The sequence below is a fragment of the Pelodiscus sinensis genome, chromosome 28 (genome assembly GCF_049634645.1).
Source record: "Pelodiscus sinensis isolate JC-2024 chromosome 28, ASM4963464v1, whole genome shotgun sequence".
Classification (NCBI taxonomy): Eukaryota; Metazoa; Chordata; order Testudines; family Trionychidae; genus Pelodiscus; species Pelodiscus sinensis.
The window spans coordinates 5,831,695-5,851,834 of NC_134738.1; the positions used below are offsets into that span (position 1 = coordinate 5,831,695).

The following is a 20,140-nucleotide window of genomic DNA, read 5'->3' on the forward strand; positions in this document are numbered from 1 at the left end:
CCTGACTGAGCACCGCCATGGAGGGTAGAAACCGGGGGCACTTTTCTGTGGAGGGGGCGCGGGGTTTGGGACAGAGGTTGATGCAGACGGGAGCCTGGGGTAAGGGACTGGGGTGCAGGGGGTACAGGTGCAGGAGAGGGTTCTGGCCTGGGGATGGGGTGCAGGGGTTTGGGTTATCCCCGGGGGCAGAGGACTGGGGTCCAGGGGGTACAGGTGCAGGAGAGGGTTCTGGCCTGGGGATGGGGTGCAGGGGTTTGGGTAATCCCTGGGGGCAGGGGACTGGGGTGCAGGGGTTTGGGTTACCTCCGGGGGCAGGGGACTGGGGTGCAGGGGTTTGGGTTATCCCCGGGGGCAGAGGACTGGGGTGCAGGGGGTACAGGTGCAGGAGAGGGTTCTGGCCTGGGGATGGGGTGCAGGGGTTTGGGTTATCCCCGGGGGCAGAGGACTGGGGTGCAGGGGGTACAGGTGCAGGAGAGGGTTCTGGCCTGGGGATGGGGTGCAGGGGTTTGGGTTACCTCCGGGGGCAGGGGACTGGGGTGCAGGGTCTGGGAAGGAGTACGGGTGCGGACCCGTGTCCCGGAAGAGGGACACCGAGGTACCTGGCTGGGTCACAGGGGCCGGCAGCCCGGGGCGGGAGGCAGCGTGACGGCGTGTGACCATGGGAAAGGGCATCAGCCCAAGGAGCTACCCCCCAGAACGCCCAGGAGACCCCAGCAGTGAACGGACCCTGGAACAAACCCTCCAACCCTCTCCATGGTGTCAGCAGCCGTCAGGCTGGGCCCAGGGTCCCAGCCGCGCCGAGTGCAGAGGTCCAGTAACCCCTCTCTGCCCGGCGCCCCAGGCCGGAGGTAAGGGCCTGTCAGCCTGGCCTGTGCCCTGGGCGCCCGTTTACACTCCGCCGCGTTCAACGGTGCATTGTTTTCTTGCGCCCCCGGTCGCGCTGAATCAGGGATCTGTCCCTCTGCCAGTCACCGCGCCCCCAGCCTCTGGCCCCGGCGGGCTTGGCACTGCTGGAGGGGGCCGGCTTGGTAACCTTAGGAGAGGAGCCCCCCACCCCCCAAAAACCCACGCGGTCCAGGACTGCGAGTTGGGAGAGTAGCTTTAATGTGGGCGGGGTAGCCAGTGTTCCACCCCCTCCGGCAGGTCCCCAGGGACGCGAGGAAAGGGCCCAGGGCCCCAGGTACGGAGGGGGTGCTGCAGTTGGTGTATGGAGCAGGAGAGCTCCTGTGTTCTGGGAACATGGTCCCCACATGGGGCAGCAAGAAGGAAGCGGGGCTATTAGGCCAGTGCCCTTGGGGGGGGGGAGAGATGGACGAGGCGCCCCAGGGACGAGAGGGGCCGGCGTGAACCCCCGATTTGTATGTGGTCTGGTGGGAAGATGCTTACAAGGGGTAGGGGCGGGGCAGCCCAGCCCATGTGCGATGGGTGTGTTGACCTGCACGAGGTCAGGAAGGCTTAATACCCTCTGCCCCACCCCAGCCACACTGGGTATGCTCCAAGGGCTGGAGCAGTATGAACGGGGCTGGGGGAAAGGACCTGCAGGAGGCGCTCGAGATGGACCAGCCGGAGGCCCTGATGATGGGACCCAGAGGCCTGGGAGACTATATGGAGCCTCCAGATCTGGTGGAACTAACTGCAGGAGGAGGCTCATGTTGTGGAGCCTGATGACCCTGAAACTCTAGGGACCCCCAATGCCAGAGCTGGCAGGAAGTGACCCAGGGAGGGTGCGTGAGGAGTGGCCCCCCAAGTGAGCTCAGTGTGTGTCGGATCCCTGCTGAGCAAGTGGGGCATTGCTCCCCCACGGATAGAGCCCTGTGTTGGGGTCTGGTGGAGTAGGGCAGGCCCGGACCCCCTACCAGGGCTGCTGCCCCAAACCCCTGTAACTCCTGCCATTAGGCTGCACTGCCCCGAACGGAGGGAAATCATCACTGTCTCTCGTCATGGGGCTGTGCTGCCCTATACCCCAGGGCTGTGGCCATTGGGCTGCACTGCCTTGGGACGAGGCACCATCGAATCACGGAGGCTCCGCGAACAGCCTGCACCTACCGGGAGAGTCGTACACGTGTCCCACCTCCAGCTGCGAGAGGGAAACAGCAGGTTAGGGGGTGAGAGTCTCTGCAGTGCCGGGCATTCTCCCCACACTCCCCATTCAGGCTGCTCCAGCCCCCACCAGGTGGGGAAAGAGGCCGGAGCAGCCAAACAACATGCCCACGATTTGCAGCAGGGCTTGAACCAGAACCGGGCCCCTCTTGCAGTGGAAACGCAGCCCGAGGCCGCCCTGCTGCGGCGTCTCAGTTCTGTGCAGGACGAAGCTGCCGCGTGGCTGGAGGAGCAGCTCGCGCTCGTGCAGGCAGAACAGCGTCGGCAGGGGAGGCCTCCTGTCAACGCGACGCCGGGCGGCGGAACTGCCTCACTCGGTAAAGGAGCGAGGTGGGGCCGCCACGGCGCGTACAGCCACGCGGCTCCACCGCCACGGCACGTACAGCCACGCGGCTCCACCACCACGGCGCGTACAGCCACGCGGCTCCACCGCCACGGCGCGTACAGCCACGCGGCTCCACCGCCACGGCGCGTACAGCCACGCGGCTCCACCGCCACGGCGCGTACAGCCACGCGGCTCCACCGCCACGGCGTGTACAGCCACGCGGCTCCACCGCCACGGCGTGTACAGCCACGCGGCTCCACCGCCACGGCGCGTACAGCCACGCGGCTCCACCGCCACGGCGCGTACAGCCACGCGGCTCCACCGCCACGGCGCGTACAGCCACGCGGCTCCACCGCCACGGCGCGTACAGCCACGCGGCTCCACCGCCACGGCGCGTACAGCCACGCGGCTCCACCGCCACGGCGCGTACAGCCACGCGGCTCCACCGCCACGGCGCGTACAGCCACGCGGCTCTACCACCACAGCGCATGTGTTTCTGCAACCCCAGGCTCACGCCTAACGCCCGGCTGCGGGGGAAGGGCTGACGGGCGGGGAAGGAGACAGGGACAAGCGGCCACAGTTACAGAGCGCAAGCCGCTTTCCTCCCAAGGCCCACGTGCCCGAGGCAGGAGCAAGTTCAGGGGCCGTTTGTCGGCAGCATCTTAACGAAGGGCAGGCGTAAGGACGGAGCGTTGGCCCGAGAGCTGGACACGGGGGGATTGTGGAATAGCCTCTTGGGAGTCCCGTGGGCCAGGCTTTGGCCTCTCTTCAGTGTTGCCCTGGGACAAAGGGCCCACTGCCCAGAGCCCACCTGCGCACACGTGGCTAGAGCAGCCCCTGGGGTAGTGCTGGGGGAAAGGGACACCGGGTCCCCGCAGAAGGACACGAAGGGGGGACTCCCTGCCCTAGGCGGATGCCCTGGCCGCGTTCCTCCGGCCGTGCGCAGAGCCTGCCTGCCGGTGCCACGCCCAGCGCGCCGGCACCACGAGGAGCCCTGTGGCACTTGCACCGACACCGACATTGTGGCAGACGCTGAGGAGCCACAGGACTGACCCGGCTCCCCCGGAAACCATCTGCCAGCTGGCTCCAGCGAACTGCCTCGGCCAGAATCCTAGAAGCCCAGGGCGGGCAGAGGCCTCAGGAGGAGCCGAGTCCAGCCTCCTCCCACGCCAGGACCAACCCAACGCAATCAGCCCAGCCAGGGCTGTGTCCAGCCAGGACTCAAAACCCTCCAGGGACGGAGATTCCACCCCCTCCCGAGGGAACCCCTCCCAGCGCTTCCCCCCTCCTAGCCCCCCACTGCGAGCTGAGCCCATTGCGCCTCATTGCCACCTGCCCCACTGAGAGCAGCCTCTCGCCAGCCCCTTTGGACCCCCCTGCAGGTAGCTGCAGGCTGCTCTCAAATCCCCCCTCGCTCTGCTCTGCTGCAGACTGAACAAGCCCAGATCCCTCAGCCCCTCCTCGCAGGCCATGTGCTCCAGCCCTCTCAGCATTTTCACTGCCCTCTGCTGGGCCCTCGCCGATGCGCCCACACCCTTCGGTAACGAGGGGCCCAGAACTGGTTGCAGTTCTCCCGATGGGGCCTCTCTAGATCAACTGTCACTCACCTTGAACACGCCAATGATGGAATCAGCTCGCACAGCCCTTGAGTTCAGCACCTAGCAAGCAGACCCAAGCCTTTGGTTCATCATTCTTGTGCTGGGGTTTAAAGTCCCTTCATCCCTCCCTGCCCCGAAGGACGATGCAAGGGGTCTATTGCCCACAGGTGCTGGCGTGAAGGGGCTGTAAGTCTGATTCTCCAGTGTCTTGCACCCTGGCTCATCACTCAGCCTGTGTAAAATGCTACAGAATCAGAACTTTGCCTGCACTTGGCCCAGAAAAGACGGCACAAGGTGCAAAGCAGAGAATTGGGCTTCAAGTCTCCAAAGCCCCAATGGCCCGCAGGCTTGGTGAATATAAAGTTCACAGACTGATACATCTGAAGGCCAGAAGGACCGAGTGTGACTGTCTGACCCTGCGTAACACGGTCACAGGACTCCCTGCGCTTGTTCTTCTGGGAGGCCCATCGCTGTGGCTGAGCTAAAGCAGAGGTTTTAGAAAAGCATCCAACCTCCATTTAAAACCGGTCTGTGATGAAGAATTCACCATGCCCCTTGACACCGTGCTCCGGTGTGTCACACCCTGGGTGAGAAACGTACTCCTTGGCTGTGTCTACATTGGCACCCTTTTCCGGAAAAGGGATGCTAATGAGACCAGTCGGAATTGCAAATTCAAATAGGAATAAGGGATCTTCCGGAAAAGGGTTTATTTTCCGCAAGATCCCGTCTAGTCTGGCGCTTTTCTCTGGCAAAACCCCGAGCCGGAAAAAAGCGGCAGCCATGTTCATGCAAATGCCGCAGGGGATATTTAAATCCCCCGTGGCATTTGCAATTCCGACTGGTCTCATTAGCATCCCTTTTCCGGAAAAGAGTGCCAATGTAGACACAGCCCTTATGTATAGGCTGCACTCGCCTGGCTTCAGCTCTCAGAGACTGGACTTTGTTACCCTCTGGCTGCTAGACTGAAGAGCTTGCTTGTCACCTGGCCTTATATAGGAACTTCTAGACTGTGTCCAAGTCACTGGGCACGCCCCACGTCCCAGCCCCCTTCGACAAGCTAAATCGACTCAGCTCCCCGGGTCTCCCACCCTCAGGCACATTTTCTACCCCTCAGACGTTCCTGTGGCCCATCTCCGACCTCTTCCAATCGACACCCATCTGATTTAAAACGCAGGCACAAAACTGGAGCCGGTGGCCTGGTCTCAGTGCCACACTGATACAAGAGCCGTCCAGCTGCTCTGGCTTCCTGAGCACGGCACAGAACCATTGCTGTGCCCTCACTGACTGCCAATGGGCAGAAGGGAGGCGAGGCGTCTCGCCCGTCAGCTGGCCTGCCCCTGGAGAGACGGGGCGGAGGCAGCGAGCTGCAAGGAACCGGCTCCAGGGGCTGACTATTGTACCTGTATGTTTATGGTCTCGTCGAAGAGCTGAGTAGGCGTCTCGTGGAAGTTCTGGAAAAATATCTGAGGAAAGCGGGGAGAGGGGCATTTAGCACAGTCCCAGCCCTGCCGGTGCTGTCTGGGGAGCCCAGGGCTTCACGCCCATGCAGCCAGGGCGGGCAGTTGTGGCTGGATGTATTCATGGAGGTTTCATTACAGGCCAGTCTCTAATGAAAGATTAGCCTTTAATTCCTGCAGGCTGCAGGACAACCCTGGAGGGGCGGGAACCTAGCCTGCAGCACCACTCCCCCCTAGCCCCTTCGGGAGCCCGGTCCAGACACTAGGGGTGAGAACTCAGGGCCGCCCGCCTCCCTCCAGCAATCTCGCCTCCCACGCCCGCAGTAACTGGTGCCCTGAGACCACCCTTGGAACTGACGCCAGGCCCGCCCAGCGTGATACATCCCCCACGCTGCCCACCCACCTCGTTGAAATAGGGGTTGTTCCCGGTCTGGATTCTTGTCCTGAACACGTGGTCGCCGATGAAGACCTTCACCACGGGCTTGATGTTGTTTCCCTGCAACTGGCGGCCTTCAATGATCTTCACGCGCACCTGCAGAGAGGAGCTAGAGGGTCTCGGGCAGGGATGTTCGGTTTGCCCAGCTGGGCGCCCTGGGGCACCACGGAAGGTGGGACCTGCTGCTGGCCATGCAAGCCCAGAACACGAATCCCTGCTCGGTTCGGCACAGAGCCCGGTACAGGAAGAAGCCCCCAAGGCAGCAGGAAGAAACCCCCGAGGCAGCAGGAAGAAACCCCCGAGGCTGCAGGAAGAAGCCCCCGAGGCAGCAGGAAGAAACCCCCGAAGCAGCAGGAAGAAACCCGTGCATGAAGGAGCATGGAGGGGACCTTGGATCTGCTGCTGTGGGGAAGGACGGACTTCTGCTGCTGGGGTCACAGTACCTGGAAGTCCTGTTTTTTGTCTGCAAGTGCTTTCCTGGGACTTAGCCGGCTGCTTATTCCTTCCTTCCAGTGGCCCTCTCCCGTAAGACGCCAGAGGGCCGTGGTGACCCTGCTGCGTGGGCCTGGGACGGTCAGAAAGGGGTGGGTGACCTGGCAGAATAACCCTGTTCCCCGGAGCAAGTCAGAATGAGCATTTTCCGCCCCTGGGGCAGCTTTGCCAGGAAGGGGGACAGACCCACTTGGTACACTGGTGTTCAGGGCCGAAGCCCTGGCCCAGACCCCTGGCTCTGAGGAGCCTAACGCACCCGTTCTCAAAGCGCCACGACGTGCATGATTCACACTACACGTGAACCACACTGTGCCAATGGGGGTGAGCTCTGCTCTTCACAGGGGAGACATGAGACCCCGTAATGCCCTGAGCAGGCTACATGTGGGCTGGGCAGCTGCCTGGATGCTCCCTCTCACAATTACGTTCCAAAGCTAGCGGGGCCCACGGTGATCATCTCATCGGGCCCTTGCACCCAGGTCAGAGTCCTGCCCACAAGTAATTCCTAGGGCAGAGCTATTCAAACATCCAGCCTGGAGCTTAAAATTGCCCACCGAGGAGACTCCAGCGTGCCCCTTGGTAAGTGGTTAATGGCTGCTGCTAACAACGTGTGTCTGAGTGCGTCTGGCTTCATTTTCCAGCCACGGGGCCGTGCTAGCCTTTCCCAAGCGCCCACTGTCAAACATGTCAGGTCCTGAGAGCCTGCTCACGCGTGAATCATAGAATCCTAGAACACTAGGACTGGAAGGGACCTCGAGAGTCATCGCGTCCAGCCCCTGCCTCATGGCAGGGCCCAGTACTGCCTAGAGCATCCCTGATAGACATTTATCTAACCTGCTCTTCAATATCTCCAGAGATGGGGATTCCACAACCTCCCTGGCAATTTATTCCAGTGTTTCACCATCCTGACCAGTAGGAACTTTTTCCTAATGTCCAACCTCAACCTCCCTTGCTGCAGTTAAGCCCATTGCTTCTTGTTCTATCCTCAGAGGTCAAGATGAACAAGTTTTCTCCCTCCTCCTTATGACACCCTTTTAGATACCTGAAAACTGCTCTCATGTCCCCTCTCAATCTTCTCTTTTCTAAACTAAACAAACCCAATTCCTTCAGCCTTCCCTCATAGCTCATGTTCTCTAGACCTTTCATCATTCTCGTTGCTCTTCTCTGGACCCTCTCCAATTTCTCCACATCTTTCTTGAAATGTGGTGCCCAGAACTGGACACAATACTGCAATTGAGGCATAATGAGCGTAGGGTAGAGTGGAAGAATGACTTATGTCTTGCTCACAACACTCCGGTTAATGCATTCCAGAATCATGTTTGCTTTCTTTGCAACAGCATCACACTGCTGACTCATATTCAACTTGTGGTCCACTATAACCCCTAGATCCCTTTCTGCCGTACTCCTTCCCAGACAGTCGCTTCCCATTCTGTGTGTGTGAAACTGATTGTTCCTTCCTAAGTGGAGCACTTGGCATTTGTCTTTATTAAACTTCATCCCATTTACCTCAGACCATTTCTCCAATTTGTCCAGATCATTTTGAATTATGACCCTATCCTCCAGAGCAGTCGCAACCCCTCCCAGCTTGGTATCATCTGCAAACTTAATAAGCGTACTTTCTATGGTAATATCTAAATCATTGATGAAGATATTGAACAGAACTGGTCCCAAAACAGACCCCAGCGGAACCCCACTTGTTATACCTTCCACCAGGATTGTGAACCATTAATAACTACTCTCTGAGTACTGTTATCCAGCCAGTTATGCACCCACCTTATAGTAGCCCCATCTAAGTTTTATTTACCTAGTTTATTGATATCATGTGAGACCGTATCAAACACCTTACTAAAGTCTAGGTATACCACATCCACCGCTTCTCCCTTATCCACAAGACTCGTTATCCTATCAACGAAAGCTATCAGATTGGTTTGACACGATTTGTTCTTTACAAATCCATGCTGGCTGTTCCCTATCACCTTGCCACTTTCCAAGTGTTTGCAGATGATTTCCTTAATTACTTGCTCCATTATCTTCCCTGGCACAGAAGTTAAACCAACTGGTCTGTAGTTTCCTGGGTTGTTCTTGTTTCCCTTTCTATAGATGGGCACTAGATTTGCCCTTTTCCAGGCCTCTGGAATCTCTCCTGTCTCCCAGGATTTTCCAAAGATGATAGCTAGAGGCTCAGATACCTCCTCTATCGGCTCCTTGAGTATTCTAGGATGTTTCATCAGGCCCTGGTGACTTGCAGGCATCTAACTTTTCTAGGTGATTTTTGACTTGTTCTTTTTTATTTTACCTTCTAAAACTAGAATGATGAAAGGGTTGTGAAACAGCCCCCCCTTTTGAGCCACCTTTTCGTTAAACTAAGCAGACTGAGCCCGTCTCTCTCGCTGTGAGGCAGGTTTCACAACCCTTTCATCATTCGTGCGGCTTTTCTGTGTCCTCTTCGAGGGCTCAGCATCTTCCCTTTTAGCGTCAGGAAGCTGCCATCTCTACTGTTTACAGAGCCCAGGGACATTCCAGCACTGGCAGCATGAGACGGGCAACGTGTCCTGCTCGGATCAGTTCCCACCCACGGGACCGGCCCATGGCCCAGAGCCGGTGCAGAGAGGGAAGGGAGACGCGGCAGGTACGGGCAGGAAACGGAAGGACTGGGAACAGTCCCTTACTCGAGGTGGGCATGGATGTGGGGGATGGAGTCAGGTTTGGGGCACGTTTTCCTCACCCCAGACTTGTTCCTAAAACTCAAGAGAACTCTCCTCACAAGACCCCAAGGCCAAGCTGATCTGGAAAATGTAAACGTGAGTTACCTGTGCAGCATCCCCCACCTACAGCTGTTTACTCACCTTCACCACTGGCTTTTTCTCTCCCTGCCTCCTCTCTTGCCTGGAGTCTGGGAGGGGTGCAGGAGGCACTTACGCTGATGGTGCACTAAAGAATAAGAGGGTTAGTCCACCTCCTCTGGCTCAGAGTGACACTGTCCAGGCCCAAGAGCACAGGGACCCTACCCCGGCTCGTCCCAGCCTGCACACAAACCTCAGGCCGGCTCTGTTTATTTCCAGCCCTTCAGGGGCGGCACCAGCCCCTAATGCTTCACCTTTCTCTAAGGGTGCATGGGGCTTAGCACAGAGGTCCCCAGACTGTGGGGGCATGTCCCCTAGGGGGCACAGAGGAACAAGCAGGGGTGTGCGGCTGGGGCCAGAGCCCGCCCCAAGGAGGGGCATGGGGAAGATGCGTGTCCCGGCTGCTGGCCCCAAGGCTGTGCACACAATCCCACCCCCAGCCTTGGCCCCCCTACTCCTGTCCAGTCAGGCGGGGAAAGTGGAAAGAGGCTGGTCCACCCCCAAGACCCCAGTTCCCCAGAACTCTGCCCCACCCTGCTGACCACCAGCCTTCCCAGAGAACAGCCAGGCGTGGGCTTAGCAAAGAAAGTTTCGGGGCCTCTGCGCTCTGGCGCCGGGCTGCTCTCAGTGGGGACAGGTGGCAGAACGAGGAGCAGCGGGCCCAGGTTGCAGGAGGGGCGTCTAGGCTGGATATTAGGACAAACTGTTCCCCTAGGCGGGTGGGGAAGCGCGGGGCTGGCTCCCTCGGGTGGTGGCAGACTCTCCATCCCTAGAGGTTCTTAAGGCCTGGTGTGACACAGCCCTGGCTGGGATGGGTTAGCTGGGCTTGCTCCTGCGTTGGGCATGACTGCCCCCTGGTGGGCACAACTGGGATACCCAAGGGGCGGGGCAGGAACAGAGCTATAAAAGGCCAGCCCACTAGCTCAGTCCCTGCGGAGGTGCTGGAGGAGCAGGATGTCTCTCTCCCACGGCTGGACCCCGCACCTGATGGAGGTGGCTCTTGTGCCAGAGACCAGGAAGGACTGCGGAGCTGCCAGCCACTGAGGAGCTACTGGGGCTGACGCTCGCCATTGACCAGAGGCCGATGACAACCCCAAAACCCAGGTACCCCTGGAGTGGGAAGGGGCCCAGAGAATCTGAACGGGGTCCGGGATGGCACCCTCCCATCTTTGTGCCAGGAGGCCTCCGTTGGTCCGGCCCTGCCTGAGCTAGGGCAGAAGATGGTTTGCTGACTCGCCCACCCGAGAGTTAGTTCTGTCACACCACGGCTCTGCCTGCAGCAGGCCAGCACCCCTGGCAGCTGGGAGGGTAAGGGGCTGGGAGTCAGCGGCACAGGGTGGCGGTGGGAGGGGAGGGGCCGGGAGTCAGCGGCGCAGGGTGGCGGCGGGAGGGGAGGGGCCGGGAGTCAGCGGCGCAGGGTGGCGGCGGGAGGGGAGGGGCCGGGAGTCAGCGGTGCAGGGTGGCGGCGGGAGGGGAGGGGCCGGGAGTCAGCGGCGCAGGGTGGCGCGGTGGGAGGGGAGGGGCCGGGAGTCAGCGGTGCAGGGTGGCGGTGGGAGGGGAGGGGCTAGGAGTCAGCGGTGCAGGGTGGCGGTGGGAGGGGAGGGGAGGGGCCGGGAGTCAGCGGTGCAGGGTGGCGGTGGGAGGGGAGGGGCCGGGAGTCAGCGGTGCAGGGTGGCGGCGGGAGGGGAGGGGCCGGGAGTCAGCGGCGCAGGGTGGCGGTGGGAGGGGAGGGGCCGGGAGTCAGCGGCGCAGGGTGGCGGTGGGAGGGGAGGGGCCGGGAGTCAGCGGCGCAGGGTGGCGGTGGGAGGGGAGGGGCCGGGAGTCAGCGGCGCAGGGTGGCGGCGGGAGGGGAGGGGCCGGGAGTCAGCGGTGCAGGGTGGCGGCGGGAGGGGAGGGGCCGGGAGTCAGCGGTGCAGGGTGGCGGTGGGAGGGGAGGGGCCGGGAGTCAGCGGCGCAGGGTGGCGGTGGGAGGGGAGGGGCCGGGAGTCAGCGGCGCAGGGTGGCGGTGGGAGGGGAGGGGCCGGGAGTCAGCGGTGCAGGGTGGCGGTGGGAGGGGAGGGGCCGGGAGTCAGCGGCGCAGGGTGGCGGTGGGAGGGGAGGGGCCGGGAGTCAGCGGCGCAGGGTGGCGGCGGGAGGGGAGGGGCCGGGAGTCAGCGGCGCAGGGTGGCGGCGGGAGGGGAGGGGCCGGGAGTCAGCGGCGCAGGGTGGCGGTGGGAGGGGAGGGGCCGGGAGTCAGCGGCGCAGGGTGGCGGCGGGAGGGGAGGGGCCGGGAGTCAGCGGCGCAGGGTGGCGGCGGGAGGGGAGGGGCCGGGAGTCAGCGGTGCAGGGTGGCGGTGGGAGGGGGTAGCAGGCTGCAGAGAGGAGCTCCCGCCAGCAAGTTACCAAAGAGCTGCCCGCCCAGGCTGGGACAAAGCGCCCGGCAGCCGGAAGAGCCTGCAGAGAGCCCGGGAAGGTAGGAAGGGTTCCCGCTCCCAGTTCCGGCTGAATCCCAGCCGCCGCCTGGAATGAAATGGGATCGGCCTAAGAGCAGCTCAGCGAGCTCCCCCTGGACAGTTATTGCGGCTTCATTCCTGCCCGACAGTGTCAGACCCGGGCAGCTTCCTGCTAAAAACTCTCTAGCTCAAGGGAACAGGAGATGAAAAGCTTCCTGCTCTGCCTTTCAGAGGCTCTACCCTTCCCCCTCTTGCTGTGGCTGTAGGGACGTGGTGCCTGGTGGGTGTCCTGTGGCCCAATGCAGCCCAGGGCGCTGCACCCCCAGCCCTGCACATTTCTGGACAATGACTGGCTCATTTACTGCATCTGGATTAACACCCCAGGGTGCCCCTCTTACTTACACCTGTTGGCTGGTGGCCACGGTCCAGAAGGGGCAGGTCCGTCAGGGTGAGGCTGCGGCTTGGTTTGGCCGCCAGAGATGTGAGCGCTACAGTAACAGAGCCCAGCTCCCTAGCGGATAGAAACGCCGGCTCGTCAGCAGCGCCAGCATCCTCTCCCCAGCCACAGGAAGGGTCACCGCTCATGGAGTCCAGGCGGCTTGCGGGATGAGAGGCTGGCAGGCAACGCTTGCAAGGACGGGGGGCCAGTGGTATATAAAGGACCCGGTTGGGGCGGGAGCGGGGCAGGTACATGAAGACTTTGAGGGGGCTTGTAGGGGGAGGGCAGAATTGTTGTGACGTGGAAGTGACGCTGAGTCCTGCTCTTGCCCAGGAAAGGCAGCAGAAGGGTCAGGGTTAGGCAGCATGTTCCCACCCACGGTCCTAGTTAAGACCAAGCTTTGGAAGGGGCAACAAGGGAGAACCCCCCCCCCCCCGCCCCACGCCAGTCTCCTTGGCTGGAAGGGAAATGCTGGAGTATGTGTGGGTGGAGGAGGGTGGGAACACGAGGGACCAGCCCCCAGAGAGCCCAAGAGGCTCAGTCTTTACTGGCTCTTGGCGATTCACCTTTCTGTAGCTGGGCAACCCCACTCCCGGAGCTGTACGTCCAGGAAGGAGGCGCAGTCCAGGGGCTGATCTGCCAGGAGCCACACCAGCGTCTGCAGGAGAAGCAGCACAATATGCCCATCACCTGGCGCCGCGGGGCCAATTCTGGTCGCACTGACACTGGGTTAACTCCGCTACCTGGACCTCCCCTGAGATAGGGTCTGGAGTTACAAAGCGTCATGTCTCACAAGGTTTCTTCATGCACTGGGCTCAGCTGGCCTGTTGGTTCCAAGTAAGTTACTGGGCTGATTTGTCATCGCTTGCAGCCACTCGGATCCCACTTAATAAAATCACTTTTGTTTGTCATCCAGCGCCAGTAACTGCTGCCTGGGGGCGGAGGAACAGCTGGTGGCATCTCTCATTGGCGACGGGGACTGACCTGATCTTTCTCTGCGTAGAACTTTTATACGGAATCAAGTGGCTTTATCTGGGGGTTTGGTCTCATTGGGGCCATGCTCCCAAGTGCTGGCAAGTCCCTGTAACTGAGCCCCCCCCTCCCCTAAGCTGCTCTCAGTGTCTGTATTACTCTGCTGGGGGGGCTCTTACTCCAACCCTGTGCCATGGCTGGGGGAGGCCAGAGCTTCTGGCCCATCAGGACAGGTGGTGGGGCGCCCCCGAGGGCAGGCAGGTGGACTCAGTGGTATGATTAGCACATCGGGTGACAGTCCCAAGGGGATCTCTGTGACCTGACCTCTCACACCACGTTGGCCAGTTCTCTGGGTATGTCTACACTGCGAAGACACACCTGCAGTAGTAAATCCAGAGCCTGGGCCTAGAGACGCAGGCCCCCAGGGCTCAGCGACAGCGCTAAGAATAGCAGTGGGAAAGTTCCCAGTCCGGCTGGTGCGTGGGCTCTGAAATCCAGCGAAGGGTGCACGTAGGAGTTGTATAAATCCATGGAAGACTGATCCATCAATGGCTATTAGCCAGGATGAGCAGGGAGGGTGTCCCTGGCCTCTGTTTGCCAAAAGCTGGGAACGGGCAACGGGGTGGGATCAGCTGATTCCCTGTTCTGTTCTCTCCCTCCGGGGCCCCTGGCATTGGCCGCTGCCGGCAGCCAGGACCCTGGGCGAGATGGCCCTTTGGTCTGACCCAGAATGGCCATTTACACACCTGTGCCCCACACTGCAAAGAAGGTGACTCTCCCTCATCCCAGTTTCTCTGCCAATCTGACCCAGGGGGAAATTCCTTCCCGACCCCAAATACAGCAACCAGTTAGACCCTGCCCATGTGGGCAAGACCCACCAGGCGGATAGCTGGGAAGGAATCCTTTGCAGTAACTCTGTGTCCCATCTCTGGCCACTGCAGATCTTTGCTGGTAGCAGTCATAGGTCAGCTCCATGCCTTTGGGGGCAGCGCATCCGTCCTGCCATAAACTTACCAAGCTCAGGTAGGTCTTTGCCCCCACTGCTCCCCTTGGGAGCTTGTTTCAGACCAAGGCCGGATTAAGCGGGGGTTAGCTGGGCAGCTGCCCAGGGTGCAAGTATGGCTCGGTCCGGCGCTGTTCCAGACCTTCACCCCTCTGCTGGCTAGAAATCTTCACCTCATTTCAAGCCTAAACTTGACCAATGGGCTAGCAGCGTGTAGACTGGCCCAGAGGTCTGAGGGGTGGACTGACCCACACGTACACGCCAGTGCAATCACCCTCCGACAAAGCAGAATTTGCACATCAGTCTGGTAGATTCGGGGCAGCCTGCGCGCATGTGCCACATTTGGAGCAGAGGGGGAACACGCTTGCTAGCTGAGTCTTACCTCATTCCAGGTGGGATTCTGCTCCTTCTGCACGACTCTGGTGCTCCTTGTGACATCTAGGAGAGATTAGACATACCGCGGATGCCCCCAGCTTTCCACTGCCAGGCTGTGCCGTGGAGTCCTAGGTTCCAAGGCCGGAATGGGCCACTATGTTCATCTAGTCTGCCCTGCAGGCCAGGGGCCTGCCCTGACGGTCAAAGATGACACACAAGTCTAAACTTTCAAACTTTGGCAGGGATTTGGAGGGCCAGTTGCCTTTCATTTTCATAAAATCGAGGCATCTGAATCTCTCAGACACTTTGAAATCTCGGCCTTCGTGCCTACGAAGGTACGTTTCCTTCCCTGGCTTTGGTTTTGACCTGTGTTCTGCTTGGCGCAGATGCCTTAACAATGCTCCTGTGAGCCCCTTTAACTCCTGAAGGCCCTAACCCCGGGCAATCCTGGAGACTCCCCCCCCCCAAGCCTCCCCCCACAAAGTCACAGAGGCTGTTCAGAGAGCAGGGCCAGTGCAGGTGGGTTGCATCAGCTGACCCAGCATTGAGGGCACCGGGGAAAGGGAGGCCAGCTGAAGGGGAGTTTGGAGGCTGCCAGGGCCCCTGGGCGAGGAGGAAGAGAGTGCCTGAGACCTGATCTGGAAGGGGCATCCAGGGAGAAAAGCCCTGGGTGTGGAACAGGGCATAGAAGCAGGCGCAGCAGGACTGCCAGACTTCCCGGGAAGGGCGGCTGTGGGAGCCGGAGAGCGAAGGGGAGGAGCCAGGGGGAGGTTTTGTTGAAGCCACTACAAGAAAGCAGCAGAAAAGAGAGATGGGTGTGTTGGAGGCCTTGTCGAGAAGGGGGAAGCCCTGCCTTGTTACAAACCCCGCTGCACAGCTCATGGGGGGGGGGAGGGCGGCTTCTTGTCTTGTCCTTCAGTACTAAGTAGATTCATTGCCTCCGTACCACTCAGCTCGGAACAGCAGGAGGCCCTTGATGTGCAGAGACAAAATGCACCTGAGACGGGCAAAGGGTTATCGACTTATCTCCAGGGAAATAGGGAGCAAATAGTTGTTACCTCTGAAGGTGGCAGACACGTGGGAGTCAGGTGTGGTGAATTTTGCAGGGGGGATGTTGGCAGACAGAACCACGAGGTGCAGCATTTCTGTTCCACCTCTGCTGATGCTCTCCCTTCTTCGTAGCCAATGACTTTATTCTGTAACCATACAAGCCCTTCAGTACTTCCTTCTTTCCCCTTTACTCTGCCCATCCCTGTTTTTTGTCCTGTCAGTGGGTTGTTAGTAGCAGTAACTCATGTGTTTACAGCTTACCTCCGAATGCCGCTTTGTGGCTTTGTCTCACTGGAAGTCCTGTCTGTACGGAATGCACTTTCCGTTTCCAGGAAGTAGATCAGAGTGAGGCATGACATCACATAGAGGAAAAGGCCAAATAGTGCATCTAGGAAGTGATGCCATAATAGGAAAGAAAGAGGCTTCCATTCATAGATCAGCGAGGGTCAGCTGTTTGATCCCATGCTATGGCTTTGGAGATAAAACCTGAGGTGCTGACTGCCTTGGCTATTGGTAGTACCTGGACATTTTTTGGTGTCTTGAACAAATTCCCACATTGATGTCTGCATTCAGCCTGCTGCTTCCACTGGATACAATGCTTTTTTCACTTTGACCTAAGACATCATGTAGTGTTGATCTGAGTTGTTAAACAATGGCCAAGCTACCCTCCAGACTTGGCTACATGTAATTGGTGGGCAAATCACCCTCTTTCTTAACATGAAGTTTTGTTCTGTGTTATGAGTCACTGATAAGGTTTTGGAGACATGATAGACTAATAATCATTGGGTGTCCTTTCCTTCCCTGGAAATGTACCTAGCCCACATAGCCAGTGTAAGACTTGCCTAATGTGTGAGAACCCTGGAGGTAGCAGTTGGTCAAACAAAGATCCAATTACTGCTTATTTCAGCAGCTTGTGGAAACTCCCTAAGCAGAGTAAGAGGCTGCTGGGGGACCTATGCAAACACTGAACGCAGGGTGGTGGGTGAAGCTTCTGCTGGGGAGGTGACCTTCCTACCCTCATCTTCTCCCTGTGCCCAACACACATTCGACCCCTTCTCCCCTCCAGGCCACGCCCTCACCCCACTGTCTTCTTCTCTTCCCTCCCACTCCCTGTTCATCCTCTTCCACCCAAATCCCTGAGCCCAAATGAAACAAATGATATCACCCCCCCCCACTCTTCTGCATTGTCTTTCTGAAGAAAATGGAGCGTGTTTTCCATTGCATGCCAGGTGGTGAAGACTGGGCAAGCAGACGGTACCTTACTGAAAGCACTAAACTTGTGAATAAAAAATGTCAGTTACATGTGTTTTGATATACCCTGAGGTTTGTCAGAGGTTTATTTGCAAAAAGTTTGTAGTAAAGGGATTAGTCAGCTGTCCTGCTGAATACAACATGAAATATATTATGGAATACATCATAGATTCCCAAACTGGGGGGCATGCCCCCCCTTGGGGTGTGTGAAGAGATTCCAGGGGGGCGCAAGGCAACCCAGCCCCCCCCGTCAACCTCCCCCCGCCCCTCCCCCAAGAAAGAGCCTGGTCAGTCTGGTAAAAAAAATTCAGAAAATACCATGTGAAATGTCCAGTATTTTCTATTTTTCCTGGCTTGGGTGTCCACTGGAACACACACCTGGAGTATTGGTACCTTTGTTTTTACACAGGTCCTGGGAATCAAAGGGGCCACGACTGTTTTTTGGGCCTGGTCAGTTCCTTTCTTTTTTTTTTGCTCAACAAGTTTTGGGGGGGCAGGTGTGAGGGTTTCTCAAAAATCAAAAAGGGGGTGTGATTCTGAAAAGTTTGGGAACCCCTGGAATACATGATAGAGCTCTTCAGGGTTGTACATTTTCTTAACCAGTGTTTCTAAGCCGATTTATAATTAAAATACACTCTTAACCCTTCATCAAGTAACCATTCCAGAGTGCTACATACAAGAGACCCTCCTGGATGGGATCCCTTCATGGAAGCGCTGTTTGCAGTTGCATGTATTTGTGGGTCTCTCCTATCCCCTGCATTGCACCACATCCCCCGGCTTGGGGGGGGTCGATGCAGCCTCGGTGGGAGCAGGGATCGGGATTCTGCCCCGCACTCACCCTGGCATCGGGGAGGCCCTACCCCAGTATTTGCCTATTTCGCCATCGGCGGTGGTGCCAGGAACACCAGGGTTTCCGGAATTTAACTCACTGAAACCAAGATACTAGTTTAAGTGACTGGGGCTCTGTGCACCCGGAGTTTCATGCACCAGTGTGATCAGGGCACCAGGGCTGGGAGAGAGCTCGGCTCACACGGGGGCACCGGGGCTGGGAGAGAGCTCGGCTCACACGGGGGGGGGGGGCACCAGGGCTGGCCAGCAGGCCCCGTGGCTGCGCTGCGACAAGCCTCCCCCATTCAGCCTTCCTGGCCCAGCTCCGCTCCGCGCGGGGCCGATCCGCTCTCCGGCATGTGTCAGCGCCGCGCGCTCCGCTCCGAGGTCCGGGCTCCGGGGTTTGCGGGAGCGGCGCCTGCGCAGTGCGCGGGGCCGGGCGGGCGGCTGAGGCCTGGTGGAACGGCGAGAGCCTGAGGCGCGGAGCCGGCCCCGGGTGAGCGGAGCGGAGCCCCCCCCCGAACCCTCCCCCAGCGCCCTGCCCCCCCAGGACCCCCCCGGACCTTGCTCCCCCCCCTTGCGGCGCGCCTGGGCGGGGGGCGGGGCAGGGGGTTTGGGGGGCAGGACGGGATTTGGGGGGAGGGGAGCGGGGGGTTTGGAGGGGCAGGGGGGATGGGAGCGGGGGGTTTGGGGGGGCAGGATGGGATTTGGGGGGATGGGAGCGGGGGGCAGGGCAGGGGGCTTGGGGGGGCAGGGTGGGATTTGGGGGGATGGGAGCGGGGGGTTTCGGGGGGCAGGGTGGGGGCAAGGGGTTTGGGGGGGCAGGGTGGGATTTGGGGGGAGGGGAGCGGGGGGTTTGGGGGGGCAGGGTGGGATTTGGGGGGATGGGAGCGGGGGGCAGGGCAGGGGGCTTGGGGGGGCAGGGTGGTGGTGGTGCCAGTTCGTAGCAGGAGGGCCCTGACTGGGGGCATTCTGGGGCTGGAGCAGTTTGCACACACGCTAAGGGGCCCCAGGCTGTCTGGCGAGGTGGGGGTCTGTCCTGTTTTGTGCTTTATTGGGGCTGGGTCAATACAGCAGGGCCCTTTTCCTGCAGCATGTTCACCCTCCCTCTCCTGTCCTGTCCCAGTGCAAGGAGGCCAGGATGAGGAGCCGGAAGAGGCATTTACGTTGGCGCTAGATGCTGGGACGACCCAGAAGACATGACCTACCGAGGCACTGAGCGGGACTTCCAGACTTCAGCCAGGAGGATGGGAACCTCGTTGCTCTTCCAGCTCTCTGTCCATGAGAGAGAGCTAGACCTCGTCTTCTTGGACCATAGCTATGCCAAGCCATGGAGTGCCCACCCTGACGCCAGCAGTGCCCGGCCTGCACGGATGCTTTTCGTCACCCCCAGGAGGCACCAAGACAGCAGCATGTGAGCAAAGCCCTTTCTAGTGCTTCTGAGTTAATTTGCTTTGGATTCACACATATTTTGGATACTCCTTTCCTATGCTCTGATGGCTTTCTTGCTTTCTGTATCTGCTTTCAAGGTGCTTTTCAACACAGTAGGTAACATATTAAAACCCCAGCATAAGAACATAGAATGGCAAGACTGGGTCAGGCCAAAGGTCCTTCTAGCCCAGACAGTGGCCAATGCCAGGTGTCCCAGAGGGAAAGAACAGAGCAGGGAATGATCAAGCTTCTGACACACACTGGCAGAGGACACCATTCCTACCCGTCCTGGCTAATAGCCATCGATGGACCTGTCCTCCACGAATTTATCCAGCTCTTTTTTGAACCCTGTTAAAGTCCTAGCTTTCACAACAGCCTCTGGCAAGGAATTCCACTGGTTTTGTGTTGTATGAAGAAATGTTTCCTTTATTTTAAACTTGCTGCCTATTCATTTCATTGGGTAACCCTGAGTTCTTCTGTTATGAGGAGTAAATAACACTTTCTTCTCTATACCAGTCATGATTTTATAGATCTCTACCATATCTCTCGGTAGTAGTCTCTTTTCCCAAACTGAAGAGACGCAGTCTTCTCTTTGCTCGTGTGGAAGCTGTTCCATACCCCAGTCATTTTTGTTGCTTTTTTTGTACCTTGTCCAATGTCAATATATCTGTTTCAAGATGGGGTGACCACATCTGCATGTCGCTTACCATGAACTTATATAGAGGCATTATGATATTTTCTGTCTTATCTGTCCCTTTCTTGATGATTCCCAACATTCTATTCACTTTTTTGGCTGCTGCTGCACACTGAAGGGATGTTTTCAAAGACGTATGCACAATGACTCCAAGTTCTCTTGAATGATACCAGTTAATTTAGACTCCATTTATGTGCCAAGTTGAGTTTTCCAATATGCATTACTTTACATTTGTCAACATTGAATTTCATCTGTCAGTTCTCTAAACAGGACAATTTGTACCTGACCATGTAAGCTGTAGAAGTTCTCCCCTAGAGGGCAACCTGCTTTGTCTAGAATCAATTTTTAAAGCATTAACACACACTAATTGAGCTGGGTTTGAAGTTTTCAGTTAAATGTCAGATATACTGATATTTC

The 20,140-nt window shown here is 58.6% G+C and overlaps 2 protein-coding genes across 8 annotated transcripts in view; one reads left to right on the top strand and one right to left on the bottom strand.

Annotated features, from left to right (window-relative positions):
• FER1L5 (fer-1 like family member 5) overlaps positions 1 to 15,843 on the bottom strand; it is a 63,422-nt gene extending 47,579 nt beyond the window's left edge. Inside the window, exons 1-11 of the mRNA XM_075911059.1 lie at positions 15,781 to 15,843; positions 15,528 to 15,665; positions 14,477 to 14,532; positions 12,686 to 12,777; positions 12,083 to 12,191; positions 9,252 to 9,336; positions 6,360 to 6,481; positions 5,884 to 6,012; positions 5,424 to 5,486; positions 4,033 to 4,083; positions 2,047 to 2,077 (exon numbers count right to left, since the gene is read on the bottom strand). Coding sequence (XP_075767174.1) covers positions 2,047 to 2,077; positions 4,033 to 4,083; positions 5,424 to 5,486; positions 5,884 to 6,012; positions 6,360 to 6,481; positions 9,252 to 9,336; positions 12,083 to 12,191; positions 12,686 to 12,777; positions 14,477 to 14,532; positions 15,528 to 15,612 — 823 coding nt within the window. The 5' untranslated portion in view covers positions 15,613 to 15,665; positions 15,781 to 15,843. The remainder of the gene's footprint in view (positions 1 to 2,046; positions 2,078 to 4,032; positions 4,084 to 5,423; positions 5,487 to 5,883; positions 6,013 to 6,359; positions 6,482 to 9,251; positions 9,337 to 12,082; positions 12,192 to 12,685; positions 12,778 to 14,476; positions 14,533 to 15,527; positions 15,666 to 15,780) is intronic.
• A 2,109-nt stretch (positions 15,844 to 17,952) lies between these two features.
• The window catches only part of KANSL3 (KAT8 regulatory NSL complex subunit 3), a 70,098-nt gene continuing 67,910 nt past the window's right edge, over positions 17,953 to 20,140 (top strand). For all 7 annotated transcript variants that reach the window (XM_075910939.1, XM_075910940.1, XM_075910941.1 and 4 more), the window contains exons 1-2: positions 17,953 to 18,094; positions 18,725 to 19,012. In XM_075910939.1, coding sequence (XP_075767054.1) covers positions 18,798 to 19,012 — 215 coding nt within the window. In that variant the 5' untranslated portion in view covers positions 17,953 to 18,094; positions 18,725 to 18,797. The remainder of the gene's footprint in view (positions 18,095 to 18,724; positions 19,013 to 20,140) is intronic.